The sequence below is a fragment of the Psittacula echo genome (genome assembly GCF_963264785.1).
Source record: "Psittacula echo genome assembly, chromosome: 7".
NCBI classification, from domain to species: Eukaryota; Metazoa; Chordata; class Aves; order Psittaciformes; family Psittacidae; genus Psittacula; species Psittacula echo.
In genome coordinates this window covers 7191197-7215713 of record NC_137740.1, presented here as the reverse complement: position 1 = coordinate 7215713, position 24517 = coordinate 7191197, and the positions used below count along the sequence as shown (strand labels likewise).

Sequence of the window (24517 nt, the reverse complement as noted above, 5' to 3'; positions counted from 1 at the left end):
GGTAGAAATGTGTCCCAAGACTGTTAATGTGAATACTTGTTCTCAGCATTTAAGTAGTGGTCACTGCAGAGGTACAATTCACTTCACTGCAAATAGAATAGCTAAATCAGAAGGTTTAGCTTCTTCCCCAAGTCCCTTTTGCTCTAAGCAGTGTTCAGTCAGAGGAGCTCTTTCAATTTGCTGGAAAATTAAACCATCCCAGTTCTGGTGGCCAGTCTATTGTGAAGTTAGGATAATTAAATAAGAGGCTGCATACTTTTCACATTAATAGTAGTTTTGATGAAGATTGCAATTATTCTTAACAATTACAAGAATTGCTACTGTTATAATTATACATATGTTTATGTTTGTGACTTCACTGAGAAGGCTTGTAAACAGTTGTAAGATATAGAAAGACAAAGAGACAGTTCCATGGCACCAAGTATTGCGAAAAGGGGACTTAAGTACAGCCGAAACAATGTCTTGGAAGTCAGTATGAGCACCAGTAAGTCAGTTAAAGATTTGCAGAAGAGTCTGGGTTGTAAGCATCTGCCAAAGTTGGCAGGTTTTATCAGGCTTGGGAGAGCTAGAGCGTCACTGCAGAAAAGACTCGTATTTACAAGAATTACAGTTCAGCACTCAGAGAATAGAAGTATCCTGTTTTGGATACAGTTCTGAAAGCTGCTCCTGAATTACCTAGATAATTTGCCTGTTATTGAAGTGTGTCCTGCAAAGGTCTTTGATCTGTGTTTGTTTTTCTGAAAGCTGAACGACGTCGTTGTTAAGTTGAAACACACTCTTCAACAGAGAGAACCGTTTCAGGCATCTGTGTAGTAACTTAAATTGATATTAGTAATAGCGGAGAAAGAGAAAGGTCAAGATGTGTTACGGAGTCCAAACCAGTAGTTCTTACTGGAAGAGGTCTGTGTTTTGCAATTGGAATGGGAAAACAAGGTGATGTGGTTTTCTTCTGACATAAAAGATGGTGCCCATGGTCAGTGAACAGCCTCCCACTCCCACTTCAAGTCCTTAACATCTCATCAAAAGAGAAACTGCTTTTATTTCAATCCTCCAGCCATTACATAGTTAATTCAGTCACTGAGGCAGGTAACTCAAAGTTTATTTCTAATGCTTTATATAAATAATTCCAAATAACTGAAGAACAGAGCATGTTAATTATTCTCACCCAAGAATCATGGCAAGTACAAATTAATTGCATTATATAAATGAGTATACTAACTGATATAAAAAGATTTTGGCACTTCATAACATTTCAGCCTTCTTTGAAGCCAAAATTCTTTAAGTTTGGAGAAAGAAACCACCCTTACTTCAACTCAGTTCTACGTTATACTCAGTAAGTACAAGCAGAAGATTGTGTAAGACTGAGCATTAAACTGTGATAAGTAACTTTATTTGTTCCAAATCAGTGTTGTAATAATTCCAAGTAGAGAATTGTTATCTGGGTTCTGAAAAATAAGAGAAAAATCTCCAAAAGTAAAATAACATGAAATACAAAAACAACTGAGAATGTCCTATATTCCTAAACATCTCTTGACTACCTGATTTGGGAATACTCAAGTTGAAAAAGTGATTTGAACCCTTCTGGATTCAATTGGCTGATAAATCTCTTTTTACCCTGGTGGTTGAATTCTGGTATGAACAGAACCTCAATGGAAACAGATAAAGAAAGGATAAGATGGAAAATAAACAGAGGAATAAGGAGAATCAAAAAGAAAAACAAGGACAGGAATTCAGGTTTTGGAACAAAATAGTTATTAGCAACTGAACAAGATGTATGAAGATATTTCAAAAGACAAATACCTGATAGACTGGAATTAGATGTTCCTGCACCCCAGGAAGTTGTAGGACTTACATGAGTTCTCTTTTTTCAACACAGTATTAGTAACCTCACCAAATCTTGAATTGGACTCTGAAACCATGACACTTACTACTGTATTTGGTTTGGGTTTGTTGGTTTTTTTTGTATTTTCTTGCATGTCTTCTGCTTAAACCTAACTTAACTGGAGAGCAAGGTCTCTACAGCTGTGCTGCCTGTGGGGCTGTCAATCCTGCAGTTAATTAGCTGACTGATGCATAAACACTATCTGGCCAACAAACTGATGGCTTTTGAGCTGAGGTTCACCCATCCTTCCCTCACTAGACTCTTTTCTCAATCACAGAAACACAGTCTCCATGTCTTTGAAAGGCTAAGCTACTGTACTGAAACAAAACTCACTCTAAATCAAATGACCAGGGGCTTGATCTTTAAAAAGGACCTCAAGTATCACAAAAGTCATTATTAAATCCTAACATGTAGTGACACTAATGACGTAACTGAGGTTAAAAGGCTGCTTTCTAGTATTTTCCTAACATACATTCTAAATAAGTTAATCCTCAATTTTACCATAATTGATCTGATTAAATCTGATTTCATCTGAACAACATAAGTGATGAAATTACAACTGTCACAAGATCTGATAGCAATCTAGCTTTTTTCCTTGTTTATGTTCAATACTCATTGATTCCTCCTGGCCTCCTTTACTTGACTCTGCTCCAGCCACATCACTGTCATTCATCCTCTCACTTTGTACAGTACAACATCAAGCATTGAGCGTGGTTTTGAGGCCCCTAAGGTAAATTTCTCAAACTGCTCAAAATTAAGGCACCCAACAGTTGAATAATTTGAATCTTCCCTGGCTATTCATATATGCATCTAAATATTAGGAAGGCAAATCTGTAACTCAATAGATAGACCCTGACTGAATTTCTGACTTCAATTGGTGCTAAGTCAGGGTTGATTTCACAGAATAAAACCTACCAAGCAACTGAAGAATATTTATACTTTTAGGAAGTACAGTCAAACACCATAACATAGGGGGACTACATGTTGTGCTAGAAGATAGCTGTATCAGGGCTTTAAGTGACCCCTATCAGCCGCTCACCAGCATCACCTGGGTCCCCATCACACCCACAACCTCTGCTCATTGGTCCAGGAGCCACATTTAAGCTCCTGCCAGGAGAGCCTGACCTTCCTTAAGATACACCAGAGGTATGCCTGTGTTCATTGCTGTTTCCTGCTGGCCTGGATTGCTTGCTGGTCCTCCTGGATACACTTTAGACCTATGCTGTAGGTAACCTGCCTCCTGTCCTGTCTCTCTAGATGGACCCTGGACTTCATATGGTAGCCCATCTTACCTGGGACTGTTGATGGTGCCTGTTACCAGCCTAGAAGTGTTCAAATCCTGCACCCTGGTTGGTGAGGACACTGCCTCTCTCTAAACTGCCATTGCTCCTGGCTCTTGCTGTTGCCTGGCAGTTAGCTCAATGACGTTAAGTTCGTACTTGTTTGGAGTTCATCTCAAGGCAGGACCTGAAATTAAAAGTGAAGTGTTGGTTGAATTAATGTGGCCTTATGAATTTAAGTCAAGCTCTGCTGATATTGCACAACTTCCCTTTCTCTCTAAAACCTGAACTTTTCCTTAAGGCAGGTCACTGTGTGGCAAAGCACTTGATTCAGGCTCTCTTGTAGCCTGGAAAGGAGGGCCAGGTCCTCAGAGGGGATTGTGTCTACCCATTGCTCTCCTGGAAGCTTTTTATTATCCTTTTTTCCATGAGCGAAGTTGCATGTAGAGGTGCGCATTATCTTGAGCTAAGGTCTACCCACCTTTCCCTCAGGAGAGGACCTTTCATATAAGTAACAGAATGACTCTCTAGGGCCCACTTTTAAAACTAAAAGATGCCAAAAGGAAATGCCCTCTTAAGTGTAGGATACTGGTCTCTCAGAAATGTTAAATGCTACGTGGTGTTTTTACCTCTCATAAAGCCAAGGTGTGACCTCTCTTAATTACCTTCTTGCTTTGGCTGTCCTGAGACCCCACCGAGGCTAATGGCTGACGGCAGACCCCTAAAGTATCTCCTCAACGTGGGACCGAACGCTGAGGGGAAACCAAGATGAGGGAGAGACGCTGCGTGCTGCCTTTGAGGTGAGTACCCCGGCGGGCCTCAGCCCCTCAGTGCCCTCTCCCTCCGTCCTCAAAGGGCGGGAAGCGCTCCGCGCCCTTCCTCACCTCAGGACGCGGCCGGCTCCCGCCTTGCGGCGACCCCTCACGGGAGGGGGGCGGCGGTTCCCGCCCGCCGCCAGCGCAGCCCCCCTGCCCGCCCGAGCTCCGCCCGCTCGCCGCCCCACCTCCCGCCCGGGTGCCGCCGGAGCCGAGGAGCCGGGCAGCCCGGGGGGTGACCGCCGCACCATGAGCGCCGAGTGCAGCAGCTACCTCAACGCCGACAAGGTGCTGGTGAGCGGGTTCAGCTGCCCGCGGACGGGCGGCGACGCCAGCGCCGTGTACTGCTGCGGCTTCCAGGACGTCAAGTACTGCTGCGATGACCCGCACAGCTTCTTCCCCTACGAGCACAGCTACATGTGGTGGCTCAGGTAGGGTGCTGCCCGGTCCCGCATGGCGGGTGGTGTGGAGGCTCGACGGCCCCGGGGGGTGGGAGACCTGCGTCCGCCTGAGCTTGCCTGAGGGTTTGTTTCTGAGGGACTTGTAGCCTTTGTCCCGCTGAGAGTAGCGGCGGAGCTGCAGCTGCTACTCAGGAGTTCTGCTTGTACCAGGGTGGTTTCTGACGGAAATAACTTGTGGCTTTGGTAAGGAAACGCTCAGTGCCCGTGTACAGAGCATCTCTCCGACTTTTCGGTGTGAGGTGAACTGCTGGCTCGGGGCCTGAGCATGTAAGATGCTGTGTGAATAAAGTTCCCGATGACTTCAGCTACTTTTCTGTGTGTTTAAGGTCAAGCACTACATAACTTTCATCTTGGAAAGTGGCAGATAATCAGACGTGCTCTTCTGGGTCCATCTATATCCCAGTTCATCTCCAGCAGTGGCAGAGCTGCATACACGCAGCCCGGCTGCTCTGTGCCTCATTCCTCGCAGGCTCTTCAGTGTCCACGTGTCAGGGTGTTTGCACACCTCTGCATAATGCGTCTGCTATCTCTTTATGGACTTGTCTAATGATTTTGTCTAACCCCTTTCTGGACTTGCTTCTGCCGTCTGCTTCTGCAGTTCCCGTGGCAGCAGTCACTACCTGTTTTTTGAAGATAATATCCTTTACCCTGTTTTTTACTGTTTCCTACTAGTTTTCTGGAGTATCCTCTAGCATTTGTATTGTGAGATTTGGTGAACAACAGTTGCATGTTCCATTTCTGCACAATGTTCAAAATTTTGTGTTTGGTGTATCAGTTCAATGCTTTCTTCTCTCCAAACTGAACAGTCTTAATCCTTTTGAGTTACCATTAAGGCAGATGCTATGTCCCACTGATCATTTTAGTTGTCTGTCATCCGTTTTGCACTCCACAGTGCTGCTCTCAGAGGGACTATCTGGAGCTGTCTGCTCAAGAGGTGGGTGTAGCAAGGTTTTGCTACAGTGACAAAATGCTGCCTTTAATCCTGCTCTCAAAATCCTTTTTGTTGATGGCCAGAGCTTTGATGTCTTTGCCTGCTGGTGCACATTGACTGTGATTTCGGTGACCTATCACTAATGGTTCTCAAACTTCTGTTGAGTTCAGAATGGTTAGATCCAAGTTCACTGTCGTGTAGGCTTGGTTTATGTTTGGTTGTATATTACATTATGTACACTGAAGCTCATCTACATCACTTTTGCCTGCTCACTCAGTTTTTTGCAAGTCTTGTAGCATTTGATTGCTTGCGGGGGCTTAGGATCATCAGAAACTCAGGTTTCTTTGTTCTCCAGGTCATTGATGAAGACACTGCAGAAAGTCAGTCGCAGAACTGATCTCTGAAAGCTTTTCTTTGTATTCAAGACAATTCAATCCGGTGCTTTATATTTTTAAGCAGCGTTGAATCTGTAACAAAACCTTTTCCTAATCCTGCATCAGTTCAATCTTTTTAGACCCACTTTCAGTGTGGGGATTTTCCAAAGGCTTTTTGAAAAATCTGTCTGCTGGGTTCCTTTATCCATCTGCTTGTTGACACTTTGTGGACTCCAGCAGGTTAACAAGGCAGCATTTTCCACTTGTAGTAATGCTGACTCTATAATGAAAGATTTTTTTCAGGAAGCAGTGAGTGCCAGCAGCTTCGTGAGAGCAGAGTGTGGTAATAAATGGATGTGGGTAGTGGCTTCACTGTCAAAGGACTGGTTTCTTGCATACAGGTAGGGTGATTCTGAGACAGACCTGGGAATCATGGCTTGGGGGTAAAAGTCAGGGTCAGATACAACCGAGATGTGCTCAGTGCCCTGTTGTAATGGCCCTGATGCTGTGTCTGTCCCTTGGCCTTAATGATATTCCTTTTTTTACGGACCTTTTCTGTCTTGCTTAATGGTATTATTCCTTTTTTTACAGACGTTTCTGTCTTGCGAAGGGTGGAAATCATATTTACTGGTCTGTAGTTCCTGAGTTCCCCTCTAGAACTCTGTTTGAGGTTGGAGTTATGCTCCCTAGCTACCAGTCCTCTGACAGTGTCCTTTTTGTAATGATGGGTTGCCTTGGGCAGCAGTTTTACATTGTCACATGTGAATTCCTTCAGGGCTCTTGGGTAAATGTTATTGAGTACTGCAGGCTTGCTTTCATTTAATTAATCTTATCTACTATTTAATGTATAGTTATTTAAAGTCTGGATTGTCTGGTAAAAGTAGTCAGCTGAATGTGGGAAATCTCCCAAGCCATCCACAGCTGTGTCTGGCACGGAATTACTCAGCTTCTCATGTGAGAAGACATCCCTGAGAGTCCTCTTTTACACTTTTCTCATTAAACAGTACCCGTACTGTTTTAATGTTACATGATCTTTTTGCATAGTCTAGGGCTATTTTGGTCACAGGAAGCCTTCCCAAAATGGTAGAACTACTGAAAGATTAAGTTACTTTTGCTCTTGCATCTGGATGAGATGTTGCAGTGAAGACTGTTAAAGCTTCATCTTTTCAGAAGGTACCTCAAAGAACTGAATCCTATGAGAGGCTTTAATGAAGCACCTCTGAAGGATCTTCCTTTGCAAAGATTTTCTGGGTCTGAGAAGTGTGACTACTTGGCCTATACCTAGGTCATAAATTTGTGCCAAAACTTTGGAACTTAAGAATTTGTAGAGTTTTGGTTTTTTTTTATGTCTGTGATGGCTTTAAGCTACTGAAAGGATCTGAGGAAACTGCGATTGATGAGGTTTTGGTTGTGCTTAACTTCTGCCATAACTGTGAAGAGATGAATAAATACAATTTACACCTCTAAGCAAAATTATAGAAGTGTTTTCCAATAACAAATCACAAAGTTTAGTTGCTAACACACTGGAAACCCTATGGTATTGCAGCACTTTGGAAACTGGATACATTTGTACATGATAGTTCCCTTAGGAATTTAAGGAAAACATAAAAAAAAACCCACAACATTTTCTTGTCTCTCAGAATGTTTTGGTGATCAGTGCCTTGCTTGGCTTTGTTTCAGACCGTTATTTATATCAGTATTTAACAACAATATATTAAAATAGTACTTCAGATGCTTCTTATAGCCTTTGAGGACATGCTTTTAAGACTTGAAACCCTTAAGACTTAAAACTATTCAAGAGTTAGCCAAACCAGCCAAGGTAAGTCTGGAGATTGAATGTACTGACGAAGGGAAAGGAGCTGGAAACTCTGATGAGGTAATTGTTGCAGGATTTGCTTTACTCGGGAACTTTAAGTTTCTCATTCTAAATCTGTCTTTGCTTGACTCGCCACTGATTTGAAAGCAGCAACTGAATGAACCACCAAGTGGTTGGTGGCATCTCAGGGATTATTTCTGTTTGGTGACACACCAGGCAGAATTTGAGGAAGCTGTTGCCTATTTCTCTTGTGTTTTTCCTGCTGTGGGAGATCTGTTGCTGGACCACTTAGCAGCCAGCTCTGACGGAAGCAGTTCATGCAATAACCAGCAGCCTAGGCAACCTGAAGCAATAGTTGCCTATGCTATTTTTTTGTTACCAAATCACTGCTGCCTGTACTATGTTGAGAGCTGTATACTGCACTACTTTTTACCAAAATGGAATCATCTTTTCCCTCCCACCCCTGCAAAAACAGCAGTATTTGACAAGTGCCTCTTAATACCTGCTGTGTTAGGAGCTGCTGGACAATCATAAATGACCTTTGAGCAACTCTGACACATTTCATATTTTCCTCTGAATTTATTATCTGTGATACTATTAATTTCTCACTTATGCCTTCTTTTTTGTTGATACTTAAATAGTATAGGTTTTGAATTTGTTTTTTTTTTGCCAAGATTCCTTTCCTGCATTTCTTGTAAAGCTGATCTCAGCAAAGAAGAATGTTTCTTCTGTCTCTTATAGCAGTCAAAAGCCCATGGAACAGGGAAAGGAACATTAGGAAAAGTCAGGGGTGTACAGAATTCATAGAATCAGCTAGGTTGGAAAAGACCTTTAAGATCATCAAGCCCAATCAGAAGGATGTGCAGCTTTTGAAACCACAAAATGCAGGTGCTGTGAAACACTAGTGAGCAGAACACTAAACAGAGCTGTGTGCTGAGCATAACATGCAGTTATCATGACATCTACTTATACTGCAAAGCAGAGCGGAGGGGGAGGAATGCTGGACATGCGGTATTTGTACTGCTCTGTCATGCAATTAGGTTCAGTCAGCACCTTTTTTGTTTCTCATTAGTATGAAATATTTTAGAATCATTTTTGTCACTGTTCAATTAAGTTTTAGTTTGCAAATTTCATGGCTTCTTTCAGTATCAAATACAATTATAGTATCTATTTCAAATCTGTACTTTTTATAAGTTTCATGTCATATTACATACTCTATTAAAACTCCGGCAGGCCGAGTACAGATTTTATTCAAAGTGCTTTACTAATGAATACTCATAGAACCATGGTGACCCAATGCTGTAGCCTAGCTTTACCGTACAGATCTCCAGAAGTCTGTTTTCTCTCTCCAAAATAGCAAGTCTTCTGTTCCTGTATGCCCGTTCCTCCAGTCTCCTGGAAATATTTATCTGTTTGCTTTGCAAATACCATGTACAACATGTCGTTGCAACAGTGGCATTAGGAACATCTGATTCATGTGGATCCAGATGACTTATGAGCATCCTTCCGATATATCAGTGGACATACTGCATCTGCTTAGTGATATTTAAATTTTTCCTAGCTCTTGTTGGTGTGGATGGACTAATTTATGGACTAAAAGTAACTGCAGGTGTGTGATGCTGAGCATCCACTAACAGAAATGTCAATGACCCACTAAGCATCTCTCTGGACAGCATCCTGGGGAGTCTGCTGACAAACTGCAGTAAAGCCTTTGGCTGTGCAGAGATGTGTGGCAGTGCTGCAAGTGTGTGTGGTGGTGTGGCACTCGGTGCAGTAGGAGCATCACTGAAGTGTGTGGTATGGCTCTATGTAGAAGGTTAATTGGGAGAGTTCTGTTTGGTCTGTGGATCTTCTACCAAGCATTGCTCATGTTTGAAAAGCTGTGTAAATGCTGCCAGGGTTATCCCTGGCCCTTCCTTGCTGTTTTTATGCTAGATCACCATTTTGGGAGTGGATGAGAAGCTTGTTGATGCCAGGTTTTGTTAATGAGACCACAGCTGGGGGCAAAAGTGACTTTTTAGTTTGCTTGTTTAATGCCTCTGCTTTAATGCTGAAGACACCCCCTGAAGCCTGTGGACTGCTGAGTGGCATTTAAACACCTAGTGTTTAAGGTAAAGATGGGAATATGATAGAACATTTTTAGCAGAGACATTCCTAGATGGATACGCAGCACCATAGTAACTGCTGTAGAATCTAGAGGACATGCTGAAGTGCTGTCCTTATTTTCAGAGGAAACTGGTCATTAAAATGATCAAAGAACATACTTATTTTGATTCTGATATCAGTTTCAACTTTTTTTAAAAAAGAAAAGGCTATGTTCTGGCTGGGAAACTTGAGTGTTCAGAGCTGTGGAAGGCATACTGAATCTCTCTAAATTCAGCAACAACCCTCCACCCCTGAACTTTAACCCCAAAGTAACCTTAAAGAACTTGCTAATATATTTTAAAAGGTTGATGGCCTCAGAATGTTGAGAACAATCTGGTATTGAAATGTGGTGCTTAAAAACAGTAAGTACAAACTGAATCTTAATTTCCGATTGATTTAGGAAGTGAGATCTGGGGTGTATTTGGTTTTGTGATGCTGATCTCCATGTTTTGGATGATATTTTCACATTGCTGCTGGAGCATAACAAATACTTAGTGACACATAACCGATCAAAAGTCCTTGACCTCTACTAGGAAATAATGTAGAGTTCTTCAGGAACTGCTTTTCTTACCTTTGCCATTTGTAACTCACAAAGCATCTTACATAAGCTGTGTAGTGATACAGAAGATGTGTGTGCTATACAGTGCAGAACTGTATTGTATTCTACAACTGCATGGAGGAGAGCTACAACTAAGAAACAATAGATGCCCAAACAAAAACATATAATCCTTAATATGTACTTAAACTATTCAGCTTTAGAACAGCTGACTCCGCTTAATATTTGGATAATGGTGAGCAACTTCTTTTGTCCTGAACTGCAGACTGTTATTTAAATGGAATCTTAAAATAGAGCTAGTACAGACATGACAAAAAAGCACAAATACCTGTTTCTGAAGAGCCTTTGGGTTTCTATTTCTTCCTCAAATAGATTCAGCTGTGGAGATCATTCTTGGTTCAATGGCTGCTCACCTCAGCCTCCTGTGGTATATTTCTTGTGTTTTGTCCGTTTGGGTCAAGGTGTTCTACGTGAAAATGCATAAGTAAGACCAGAACCTAGATGACATCTCTGACTGCAAGGTTATATGCAGTTCCATATTGAGCAGAATACCGCTTGCCTGTAAGTTTTGTTTGAACCAAAAAAGATAAGGAAAAACTTGCTTAATATGTGCATATATACACAAACATATAAGAACACTCTAGTTCATGCAGATGATAAGTACCATGGAAGATCTGTATAAGGGTGAAGTTATTGTTTCAAGAACCAATCATTTTGCTGATAACTAATCATTTGAGTTGTGCAAAGAGCTAAATGTTGCACAAACTTCATTAATGGATCGGACCAATAACTGATGTGATTTGTATTTTAAAGTCATACTGATATCTGCTGATCTTTAGAGTTTCTTCTGTAGACATATCTTTCTACTGGTGTTACAGGAGCTTGGAGAGAAGCTTTGCAGTAGCTTGAATGTAAAATTCGTGAAAACATCCCAAGGCACAGTTCTTCTCATATCCCTATAAGGCCACAGTAGAATTGACTTCTCACTGATAGTGATGATATATAAAGGCATTTTTATCACTAGAGGATGGAGTTTGTAGAATTTAAGACATTCATCTCTCTTCTGTCTCTTTTATATCTGTCAAAACTGTAAATATACCAGAGTCGTAATATAAGGATTCTCAGTCCTTGGATTCTTCTTCGTCCGTGACCAAAAGGCTGCTGTTTAATTTCACCAGAAATCAGGGTCTTTGGCATGGGCTGTGGAATAGGGGACTGGAACACTGTAGGCATCAAATGGCCCAGAAGAGGTTAGTAAGTGATAGCTACACTATATTGCAGTCAGTCCTTTATTTCATCATGAGAATTTTATAGTAGGAAAAGAAGGGTTGGAAATAAGGAAACTTCTGAAGAGATTTCTGTATATACAGATACCGTCTCACTGAATGTTTATGGAAAAGTATAAAGTAGCTTCTATCCTGCAGAAGTAGTATCTTGATAAAATTTACATATACAGCTATATGTTTGGCCTCCTGAATAATTAAGATCCTGTGTAAATTAATTAATCTTTAGTCTTCTTTTTACCCTGACAAATATCATGGAAGAACTTATCCAGTCTTGTTTGGTGGTTTATTGCATGCCTAGCATGAAGGCACAACAGTGATCACAGTACTGCACCCTGCTCTACAGAGCTCCTAACAGAACTGAACAATGTGGCTTGCACACTTTTCACTCTATTTTTTACAGGCGTGTCAGCCTTGGTGAGAAGTCTGTGACAAACATGCACTTTGCTTGAAGTGCTCTAACAGGCTCTTCTTCCAATAAAAATGGTATTTCACACTTAAAATATAGCTTTAATAGTTACGATGTTTGAAAAAAAGGAGACTGTATGGGCTGCTTGATCTCTGGAATCCCTCTTTGCGTGTGCATGTGATATTTCTATAATCACAGAATCACAGAATCCCAAGGGTTGGAAGGGACCTCAAAAGATCATCTACTCCAACCCCTCTGCAAGAGCAGGGTAACCTAAAGTACATCACACAGGAACTTGTCCAGCCGGGCCTTGAATATCTCCAATGTAGGAGACTCCACAACCCCCCTGGGCAACCTGTTCTAGTGCTCTGTCACTCTCACAGTAAAGAATATCATGCTTATCTAGGAATATGCGCTACATTGGAAAAGTTCTTGATCTCACTGATGCCAGTTACTGCATGAAGTTATTTCTGATTTTCATAAGCACAGTTTAAATCAGACTCAGGATTACTATGCATAGATAACAGGAAATGTCACCAAGGGCCAGATGTCCAACTGCTGTGTAATGGCATTGATCCTTCTGAGGGCAATGAAATAATTCCAGTTTATGCAACTTAAGTATTGAGCTCTAAACTTCTGAGTACAGTAAAATACAGTCACTCCCCTGCCTGAATACAAGGAACCTGCAGATGTGATCCTGACCATTGTTTTAAAGGGTATCCCAGGCTGTTTGTGCACTTAATTTCTTTGTTTTTCTTCTCTTCTCAGTGTTGGAGCACTGGTGGGCCTGTCAATAGCAGCAGTGGTCCTCTTTGCTTTTATCATCACTGTGTGTGTTCTCTGTTATTTGTTTATCAGCACGAAGCCACGCAGCAAACTGGATACTGGTTTAAGCTTACAGATGGCAGGTAAGACCAGTTGTTATTGACATACATAATCTCCTGCAGAGATAAAGCCTTTTTCTGTGTTTAAATGGAATCCAGCAGTGTGTATTTCTCACGGGGACCTCAAGATGTAGACAAGCTATCCTGCTGTTTTACCTTCTGAATGCAGTGTATACCAAATGCAAATAAAAACCATGAACACAAGATCAGTGTATTTATTTACTAGTAGGAAGAGTAAAACTTTGTAATACTAAGTAAGGGTGCAACAAATAAGTCCCTTTATTAGGATGAGGTCTAATAAGTTAGTTGCTGTCAAGAGTACATAAACATACAGTAGTGATTTCATTCTAGGAATAAGAATATCAAAAGAGATTTTAGGTGTATTTTCTTGTGACAGGGAGAGATCATTCGTTTTTCTTTCTTCCTGACATAGGGTCCAGTCCAAATCTAAGACTCTTTGCTTCAGTTCCAGTAATCCATATCTTTGTGCCCAAACTACGTTGGCAGATACCAGCAGGAGCAGTGCATGTAGCCAGCACTGGTGTGGGAAAACCTGTGCTGCTGCTATGTTTCACTACCTTTGTGGAATCTGACTGCAAGTTTTGATGGCAAAAAGTTTCACCCTTTGTCTTGGACTTCCTGAGTGTTTAAATGTGACTTCCCACATCCAGTAAAGCTGTAGGAAGCAAAGAGAATGTTGTACTTGGAAGTTGAAAAAGGGGAATAGTGACCAATGAGTTACTGCAATTATAGTCTATTATACAGCAGCAAGTCCTATCCTGAGTGTCTAGCTAACACAGTCCACTTCATACCAAACTTCCTGTGTCTTGTTCTCCAAAGAATGCGGGCTTTGGTCTAAAAGTGTTTTGCAGGACCATCAGGAAATGCAAAGCCTTCCTTTGGAGCTGTATAAGCTAAGCAAGCTGCTGAAGTGGAAGTCACACATTCAGCAAACTGCTACTAATCTGCAAATTGAAAACTTGACACCATCCTGGAGAGAGTGGAAATCAGACCTGCTACCTAGAGCAACCTAAATAAACTTGTGGGTGGGATGAGCAAAATGCCTAGTGATCTTTTACAAGATGGTTATGTTCTAATTATAAACTGGCATTATGCTTTTAAACATGTTGCTGTTTAACTTCTTCCCTCAGGTTTTCCTATTATGGCATCAGCTCTTGATCCATTGCCAGGACAGTAGTGCTGTTTTTCTCATGCTTTGTGTTTTTATGCCAGACATGTTTGGCATGTAAGGAGCTGGGAAGGAGGCAGGTGCTTGTGCACCACTGCAGCCAAGTGATTTCATCTTTCTCTACAGACTCGAACCCTGCTGCAGAATCGCATCCTGCTTGGGCATTAGAGATTATTCCTTTCTTCCTACCATGAGGTGAACAACATCCTGAGCTTCCCCACTGATGACCCAACATTCATGTAGGCATCCTGTCTCTCATGATTCCAGGTGTTACGACTCCAGGAAGCTGAGGGATCTTTGCTTTTTCCAAAACCTGTGTTGTTTTGAGCTTTATTCAGCCTGCATTGCTTTGTATTTAAACACTGTTTTGACTTTGCTCTCATCCTGTGTTCTTTCACTTTTATTATTCTGCTTCTTTGGCTGCTCTGAATGACAGTTATTTTACATCTAAATTCTGGTAGCTTTAGCTGTTGATGAGGTGGTTTGCCAGAAATTGAAAGCCAGTCACTTTGCCAGGGTTGAGAAATCTTTGAAAATGTTAAAGGATTTCATTGACAAGCTTGAGTGCTTCCCTTCGTCATATCGGGTTTTCTTTTGCATGGTAGTCATGCAAGGGCTGAGTGTCTTACAAGATGACTGGTTAGCTGCTTTGAGGCCTGGGGAACAATAAAAGCAGCCTCTTTCTTCCTCTTTCAGTTCTTCTGAGATTTGAGCATAATCATATATAGGCAATAAAAATGAATTAAAAAAATTAAAACAGTTTTTAGAAGCTGCAGAAAATGTTAGGCCTGAGGACCATGTATTTTAACTGTGAACTTGGCTCAGCCCTGCTTTTTCTGGGCTAGCATAATCTGCTGTTGAGACAAAAGCTGCGTCACACATCAGGTGTTGTGCATCATCTGTCCCCTTGGAGCATTCAGAGAGCACTCATTCATAAAAGCAATTTTTTTATTATATTCAATTTCACTGATAATACATCAGCTCAGTTGGAGCTTTGTATTTCATTAAACATAAAATTCGTTATTGTATGCCTTTCCTCCTTCATGTAATAGTCAAAGTTGGTCATTGTTCTGTGGGCTCATCCAAGATCTCCTAAATATTGAAGTAGAATAGCTGACTTTTTTACAGAAATTACTTCAAGATTGATCATAATCTACCTTTTGTGCAGCCTTTGTTAAAGCTTCTGAGTTCAAAAAGTACACTGCCTGGAATTCGCCTCTATTTAGACTTGAACAAATGGTCTTTGGTAGCATTGATACAGATATTATATATGGGGTTCCTGAGTTAGCTAAGCATGTTGCTAGCCCTAATAAATACTAGCATTTTAATCTGACTTGAATTTCAAGAAAAATGAGCTCAGTCACTGGTGTAGATGAGGAGGAACTACTTAAATGTTAATAGTTCTACTCATTTCTATTTGTAGTAGCATAGTGTAGAGTTGATCCCGTATGTGCAAGACTGTTTCCAGGCAAATGAGGAGATCCCATATCTCAAGGACTTTACAGTCTAGTTTCTTAACAGATCTACTGTTTCTCAATAAAAAGCAGCAGCATACTGTATGTATTTAAATGAAATCCTCTCCTTTACAAGCCATGTCTCAGCTCTTTATGCATCACTTGTTTATTGTTTGCACTCTGCCTTAGGATGTGAGGTTCACCTAGGGTTTGGCTTGTGGGTTATAATGGTCTGCCTTTCTAAAATGTCAAAGTACTTCAGTTTTAGCTCTATCCTCACAGCTACCTCTCTGAAGTAGGGAGATACTATTAGCCCCATCTCACAGAGGCATAACTGCAGGGAAGTGTCGTATTTTTAATGCTTTGTGTGTCAGTTCAGACATTAGTGTCCAGTGGAATTTTGAAAGGGCACTGCTAACCAGAAGCCCTTTGTCCTTTTGCTTATAATATGTCAAGACTAGCTTGACACAGAGATTTTGTGGTACAGAGAATTGAGCCATGCTTTTTGAGACCAAGGGGAGTATTCAAATCATTGGAGCATACTTTTTCTTAGTATAGTGAACTCGCTTTTTAGTCATACAAGTTGCTCAGTGAGCTCTTCCTGAGAGAAAGGATTTTTTTCATTGTTTCTCCCATTTGAAGGCTGGAGAACTATAAGTGTTTCTTGGTAAACAAAGGCCCCAAAGAATTCCAAGCCCTGAGAATGCAAACTTTATGGATTTTCCCAAGGCGAAAGGGAATTTGGTCATCCACTTTGTCCTCCTCCTAACCAAAAAGCTTCTCTTTATGCAAAAGTTTTATACCTTTTAAAATGTAGGGAACTAGGGAGTCACAAGATTGCAAGTGTTTTGTTAAGGCTGAGTGAACAATACTAGAGCATCTGGGGGAGATGAGGAGGACTGGGTCAAGATGGCATAATTGTCAGGAGAGGAGAGATAAGCAGGCAGAAAAGGAAGAATCTAGAGGCATATCTGCTGCTCAGCTCTGGGAAAAGATACACATGTGCTTCTCTGGACCACACAGCTAATGGGAGAGGAGTGATCATCTCTGCTGGCCCCTTAGAATGGGTTTTGCCACCAGAGGTAAAAAGGTAGATAGAGACTTTCCACCTTGGTGACCCAAACAGTTTGTAAACACATTTTCTGAGTTGTCCCTGTGTTTCCGCCAGAAATAGTCCAGGAGGACCTTTGGGGCAAGGTGTCCTATACCACTGTAAAGTGAGAATAGCAAATTAGATTTTATGATGGTAACTAACATTTTCTTTTAAAGCTTAGCACAAGAAGACCTCTCTAATGCATTCAGAGTCAGACAGCAGGGACCTTTGGGTTGGAGTGTGAAGAGAACTGTGGCCTTCTAAATTACTCATAAGTGCTGGGGAAAAATGTTCTTTAATAGAAGAGATTAATTCTGTATTCTTACACAGCAGTGACATCATAGTATGCAAAAATTCATGGTTTCATTTCATAAGGAAAAACTCAGCTCAGAAAATAGCCAGATGACCTTCCTGTCCCTATTTCTCTCCTTAATTAAGATTCCTTATGGGACACTCTGCAAATATACAAAACATTCAGATACTTTGATGAAAAAGCACTGAACTCTCACATTCTCCTCCTTAGCTCTATAGTTATCTGACTGCTGGTTCTGAAACCAGAGAGTTGTTGTCTGAATTCAGTAACACTGTGCTTGTGTTTTGGAGTATGCATTGATAGCTTTGCTTTCTAGGCTTATCAATAATTTCCGCTATATGGTCTTTCTGCAGCTGGCCTTAAGTTTTCCCTAGTTAGGCTATCTTTTTTTTTGCCAGCCATTTGCCTCAGGTACTTGTATATGGGGAAAATCAGCCAAATGGGCTTCACTTTTAGAAGAAAAATAAATCCAAACCCCCCAAAATATTATTTCTTTTCCTTTAGGAAATGAAGAACTTTCCTATTTTGGAGCTGGGAATTCAAATTTAGTGGAAGGGTAGCATTAGCTCGAAGTTCTATTGCTAGGAAAGATTAAATCTGGAAATGTTAAATTGGACTCGTTAGCTTTTACATTTCCTAAACTTTCTTGTACCAGTGAGGCTTTTGCAGCTCATCGAGTCAGATTTTATACTGCAAAGATACCCATAGATGCTGTAAGCTGGTTTAGATATGAAATGTAGACAGAGCTCAAAACCAGGCTTCCTTCCTCTTATAGCTGATTAGGAATTTTATAGTTTTGCTTTTTGGGTTTCTTTTGATCACAGCTGAACTAACTCACTGAAAAGACTTGGTTTCAACTAAGATCTTGGCTTAAGTATTATTTTGCAGAGTTTTTGAAATGTCAAACTATCAAATTCCGAACTGCAGTTTTTTCCAATTCAAACGAAATAAAATGTAGCTTTCAAAACCAGGTAATTCTTTTGCCTCATTTTCTTGGCTTCCTTTTATTTTTTAAATGAAAATACTAAAATTCTCAACTATTCATCCCTTTTGGTTACAGGAACTTTTTTTAATCCCTTCCCCACACTCTTCCTCTAGACAGAAGTACCCTTCCTAGTTATGCTTCTCTCTTCTCTTCCTTTCTCTTTAATCTCTGTGTTGGCCCAAGCAGTGGGAAACTGGAAAATGAGGTCAGACAGTGCTGGACTCGAGGCTAATGGGAAATATGGGGAGAAGACTGATGAGATCCATAAGGAGACTTAGATGAGAAGGTGGAACAAGAAGTTTTGGAGCCAGTAGATAAAGAAGAAACTTCAAGGGCCTGGGTGCACCTGGGAAGGTGTGGAAGAAGGATGGGGCTAGCAGGGTTGAGAGCATCAGAGCAGGAAAGCAGGTGTCTGTCAGTTGCCTGGTAGAATGTTAATGAACTGTTACTTATTTTAACCTTTGAAATTGTGCTCTGAAAAACAACACTCAACTACTAGTGGGCTTCAAAATCCAACACTGAAAAGATGGGAGGTGCCAGAACTTAAATTTTCCTGGACGACAGGTGAAATGCCTAATTAAAAATTGCTTTATTTGCAATTTTTCCCTTTAATCTTTCTAAAACCCGGGGTGACACTTCTTTCATGCAAAGACAAATCGTAAGCCTCCCCCCATGCAGTGCTTTGGGGTCATTGGATGGAAGGTGCAGTGAAAGCAATAGTGACTGGTCATGTTTGGAGCAGGATGAATGTTTGAGATTTCTGATCTATTTTCTTGAGTAAGGGAAATTTTTATGCCATTCCTTTAAGGAGACACTCTGATTTCCTGCTATAAGTCCTTCTTATACCACAGTACTGCTACCTTATGTTAGTTTTGATCTTAATGTTTATTCCTTTTTAACATAAGTCATTAATTGCAGCCTCCCAGACGCTTAGGAACAGGAAGGGGAATAGCTCTAGTTTATCTCATCCTCCAAAAACTATAGAGGAAGATTCCAGGAACTGTGTTTTCTCTGGTACATCTGTATATTACTATGCAACTGAAGGAAGAATAATGCTATTAGTTTTGCTAAAAAGGCTTTTGTTTTACAGACAGTGAGACCAGAGGGAGTTCAATATGTTAAAAAAACAGAGGCACTGGATGGATTCTGCCAATGGTGTCATGAAAATAGGTACAGTGAGAACATTTGTTTTCCTCTTACTCTATTGTATTTGTATACCCTCTGATCTGTTTTATATGTGATGCAGATATGATAAGCATTTTTCAAAATGCCTGGAACCGTTATGTGGGTTTTTAGGTTTCTGAAAAGGCCTAGCAGATTGCTTATGATTTGAGTCCTTATATATGATTCTATATCATACAGTTCTTATGCATTGCCCTGATGCTGAACTTCCACAGGAGTATCTGCAGAGACTTGAAAACAGTCCTACCACAGAGAAATCTCTTCTTACTGATTTACTTGTACATGAATATTCCATCGTGGCTGTGTGCACCAGACATTACATTCCCCTTATGCTGCCTTTGGCCTTTTCCTTATGCTGTCCTGGATGTACCAGAGCATATTAAGGAGGCAGCCCTTGTAACTTATCATTTAAAACAAATTGTTTAGTGATGAACTGCTAGAAAGGCTCCTGTGTGACCAAGGGTAAAAGCAGTGAACTGTCTGGTGGGTCGTTTAGGTTAGCATCCCCTGCTTCCTGTGGATGCTACCTACAAGTGCTGAGTCAAGTCTGATAAAGAACTGAAGAGTATTATCTTGCAAAAAGTGAAGTCTCATATACTGACTTGATTTTTGTGCTGAAATCGTGTTTAAAGATCAAACTGCCTATGGCACAGACCATGCAAAATGGTATTTAAAATGTATGCCAGTACAGGTGAATTCTACTTCAGACTTAAGAGGAATTTATGAATAATGCAAAAGACTTCAGATGGCATGAAACTTGCATTTTACTTTCTGTAGGGGGTAAAAGCTCATGGCTGAACAGGCACAGAATGTGAGAATAGCTGTACATCAGCAATGTCTGTCACAGTTGAAACAAAAAGAAGTGGGCTTGTTTGCTCAGCAGTTGTTAGATGAACAGGAAAGTAAATGTGTCAGAGTTCCTTGCTTCATGTCTTTTCTCTTGTACCCCTAAAAAGAAAGCCACCCTGTGCATTGTAAGTGTAAATGCATCTTTCTCAAGCACTCTATTATCAGTATAATAGGTTGGTTTGGGCTGCTTGTCCTCATGCAAATACTTCAGTGTAACAAAAACTCATTTTGAAACTTCTAACCCACCTCCACACCTATTTTTTTCTTACTGCTGTTGCAAATGAAATGGCTTGTGGAAGCAAAATGCCACGGGAAGACTAAAAAGGATCCTGCAGTCAGAAAGCCGTCTGTGACGAGAAAATCCCAAAATATCTGAGGCAGGCGCTAAGTGCTGAGCTGAGACCTCAGTTCAGGTCTGTGAATGTGACATTGCTTTCTCAAGGCCATGAGCCTTTCATTTCCTCATGCTTCAGCTTGCCTGTCTTCCCCCATGTCATAGAGACTAATGTTTATGGAGTGCCCTGAAGTGTAGCCTGCACTATTGCTTGCAGGGAGCGAATTGCAAGGCCAGTTGCAGAGGATTTTATTGTAGGGGTTTGAATGCACATAATCTATAAAGACCAAAAAAATGAGACGCTTATTTTTGTGGATGAATTATCCAATTATTTTTTGTTGGCAAAGTGAAGCTGGTATTGTCATGAAGACTCAAAATACTTGAGACTTTTCGGGCTAAAATCAGGAAAACTATGCCCTTAGCCTGTGAGACTTTTTGCTTCCAGATCAAGAATGGAACAGCTGGGAACTTTCTGTGAAAATGAAATGGGAGGCAAAGATCTTTTCTGAACTTCAGCAGATTATCCCATAAAGTGTTGGTAGGAATTCCAGATCTCTACCTGTTTTCTATCCTCTGCTTTTCATGTAGTCTGGTTGTTGAAGATTTCATGCTCTCACCTGTTATGGAGAGCCACAGTGCAGTGATAAGCCAGAAAGTCCACCGGTGGCTGCAAGCCTTCCACTGCTGTGAGAAAGCTCCATGTGGCAATTAGATTTGATTTAGCATGTGTACTTCCTCTGCCAAATTCACAGGGTTTTAATGAGGAAGAGGACCCCCTACACCCTTGCAGCTGATGTAGCTCAGCACACAATTCAAGCCTGTTTGCATGATCTTTTTTTCCAGCAAAAGGGCAAATGCAACTCTTAGCTTTGAAAAGGGAAAACAGAGGAAGAAGGCAGCTGGAGGCATCGCTTCTAACTTGGAGTGGTAATGTATCAAATTATTAAACAATTGAGTTATGCATAAAGAAAAACCTAATACAGATCTCATGAAGGCAAATCATGACAAACCAATCTGATTTCTCTCTTTGTCAAGGTAATTTTGCCTGTCAGAGAAGTGGGAACAAGTGGTTCATAAAGACTACAGGTCTTTATGAAAAGGCAGTCAAAGAGAAGTTTTCTGTGGCTCATTCTCAAACACATTTTCAGAGGGAAGGATGCCTCAGTACTCCATCCCAGTTGAGTAGTAAGAGCTTGGCTGAAGGACTAAAGAGCATGTGTATAAAATTTATGATGGCACCACCCTGGGAAGGGTTGCAAGCCTTTGGGGGTAAAACTGCCTTTCAGAGTTATCTCAGTGCCCTGGAGACATGGTCTGAAATCAAAAAGGTGAAATACAATAAAGATAAAAGCAAAGTGCTGTATTTAAAAAAGGGAAATCAAATCCTCAAATATACCTAAGGGAGATTAACTAAGTATGTGGGGGGAAAAAACCGTCTTGGGGTTTACAGTATGCCATACATAGAGTATTGATGTTCTGGGGTCTTTTAGTCTGACGTATCAAAGAGGGGAACTGTATATAGGATGTAAGGTAGTAATTTGTTCCAGTTAGCGCTGGCAGTTTCTCTGTCAGTAATGCTTTTAGGTATTGATATACTGGAGAAAAAGAGAAAAAATGAGATAAAATACTTAGATTTTTGAATGGCAGGACAGGCTTAAGTGTAGAAAAGATGAGTGACAGTGTGCAGTTATGTAAAACAGGACAGTGAGTATCCTTCATGTCTGTGGCAGGCAGGGTAAGTACTGTGTTGAATTTCACTTTGAAGTAGATCCAGATTTAGTAATAGAAAATCTTCCAAACTATAAGGGCAGTAGTAGTACTGGACCAGCCAATGAGGCAACTTGTGGGACTTTCTTCCAAGGGTATCTTGAACAGATTAGTCTGAAGGATCTCCTCAGCCTTTGTGTGCGGCTGTGGATTAGCCCCAGGGATCCCGTAAGCCACACCAGTAACCCCTGGCTTTCGCTAGAGTCTGTCCAGGTCTGGGAGGGAAATGTGTGTCAAGCTGCTGTGATTAGCGAGGGTCTTGGATGCTGTATCAGGCTGTGTGTGGGTCTGGCCTTGGTCTGGAGAAGAAGTGTGGCCATAATAGGAACATCTGAGATCCCTTCTGATATGGTATTTAAGCAGAAATGCTGTATGCAGAGATAGACTAGACTATTTCAGTTGAAAGGGACCTACAGCAATCATCTGGTCCAGCTGCCTGACCACTGCATGGCTGCCCAATTAAGGGCATTGTTAAAATACCTCTTAAACACTGACAGGCTTGGGGCAAGGACCACCTCTCTAAGAAGCCTGTTCCAGTGCTTGACCACTCTCTGGATAGAGAAATACTTCCTAATGTCCAGTCTAAACCTCCCATGGTGCAGCTTTGAACCATTCCCATTGATATGATGTTATTGTAACCAAGAAGAAGAGGTCATAGGATCATGAAATCACAGAATGGTTTGTGTTGGAAGGGACCTTAAAGCTCATCCAGTTCCAACCCCCTGCCACAGGCAGGGACACCTTCCGCTAGACCAGGTTGCTCCAAGCGCTGTCCAACCTGGCCTTGAACACTGCCAGGGATGGGGCAGCCACAGCTTCTCGGGGCAGCCTGTGCCAGGGCCTCACCACCCTCATAGATCACCTCACAGATCACTTCCTCAGAAAGGTGTACAGAGCAATGAGGTTGCCCCTCAGCCTCCTTTTCTCCAACCTAGACAAGACCAAGGTCCTTAGCCACTCCTCACAGGACATACCTTCCAGCCCTTTCACCAGCTTTGTTGCCCTCCTCTGGACTCACTCGGTTACGTTAATCCTTCTTAAATTGTGGAGGCAAGACCTGCACACAGTACTCAAGGTGAGGCTGCACCAAGTCTAAATACAGAAGGATGATCACCTCTTGCCTGGCTGGTGATATTGTGTTTAACGCAGCCCAGGATGTGGTTTGCCCTCTTGGCTGCCAGGGCATGCTGCTGATTCATGCTGATCCTGCTGTCAACCTGATGGCAATACTGGGGGAGGGTACAAACCTAAGTTTATGTGTATGTCTTGTATGTTTTTATTTAGGTTGGTCAGGAACATGTAACTATCCCCAGCACCTTAAGGAGAATAAAATAAGAATCTATGAAGTATCACTGATAACTTAGATATGCATCATTCCTCTTGATGAACCGGCATTGGAAGTGATGTTCTTTGCTGTGATGCTGTTTGCTGCTAGTTGCCATTTGCCTTGTAATCCAAGATTTCACACTTCAGAACTTCTGTCATTAGCTGAATTTGCTGAGATTTTCTGGCCAGACTTCAGTGGATGTCCATTGTTTTTTGCATATCCAGACAATCTGCTTCTAAACCCAGCTGTACTAACAGCTGTTGTGCTTCACCTCAGAAGCAATCCTGTTTTAATGAGCAGTGAAGTGATTTCTTTGTATAGAAATCCTTCAAGTGTAGTCTGGAATATATTTTGGTATCCTTCAAGATTAAAGGCACACATTGTGAGTATGTCTATCATAAAAAAAAAAGAAATGTGTGGAATAATGTAGATATTAATGATGCATATTTCAGGAGGCACTGCATAGAAATGTTAGATGAAAGACACATCTGCTAAGCCTTTGTTTTGTTTTGTTATAGCACCATTGTGCCTTGAGCCTTCACATGTAAGGTGAAATCCTCACTTGCACAGAGGAGAAGCAACAGCAGATCTACCCGTCCACATATATCCACAGAGGAGCCATTTAGTGTTTCATAGTTGTAGTGATGCCCTTCAGAGGTGCAATTTTCCACATGATAAAGTAATGAGATGCTTGGAAAGAAGTGATGCCAGTGAAACAGATTGAACTGTGTGGTTTGTTCTGGATTTGTTTGCAGAATCTCCTTAACAATTCTGCTGTGCAGCACAGTTAAAAAAGTCTTCCTCTGTTCAGGCTAATTCTTAACTCTGATTGGTATTTTGCAGATAGAGAGCTGCATCCTTCGCAAAACCCCCACCAAAACAAGCTGTTGACAAAGCCAAGTGGCTTGAAGAGATTTCCTGAGCCACAAGGATGGACTGTGACTGTAAGCCACAAGAGCCTGACTCACTCTTCCAGAGGAGTTTCCTGGCTGTTACAACCACTGTTGACAGCCAGAGGCCAATCTAAAGCTGTGCCAGGATATGTATTTGTGTATGGTTGCTGTACTGAGAAGTAGTAAACTTTGATTTGCACACACCAGCTCCTGCTGCTAGTCATTTTCATGTAAACTGTTGTCTTTACCCTGTGCAGTTCCAGTGAGGTAACACAGTTGTCAAGCAGAGCAGAAT

The 24517-nt window shown here is 41.3% G+C and overlaps 1 protein-coding gene across 1 annotated transcript; it reads left to right on the top strand.

Moving 5' to 3' along the window:
- Positions 1 to 4226: 4226 nt before the first annotated feature.
- On the top strand, positions 4227 to 24271 carry SHISAL2A (shisa like 2A; the record flags this gene model as incomplete). Its single annotated transcript, XM_080623075.1, is given in 4 exon segments — positions 4227 to 4408; positions 12721 to 12860; positions 24173 to 24242; positions 24244 to 24271. Coding segments are annotated over 4 exon segments (420 nt in total).
- Between the last annotated feature and the right edge of the window lie 246 nt (positions 24272 to 24517).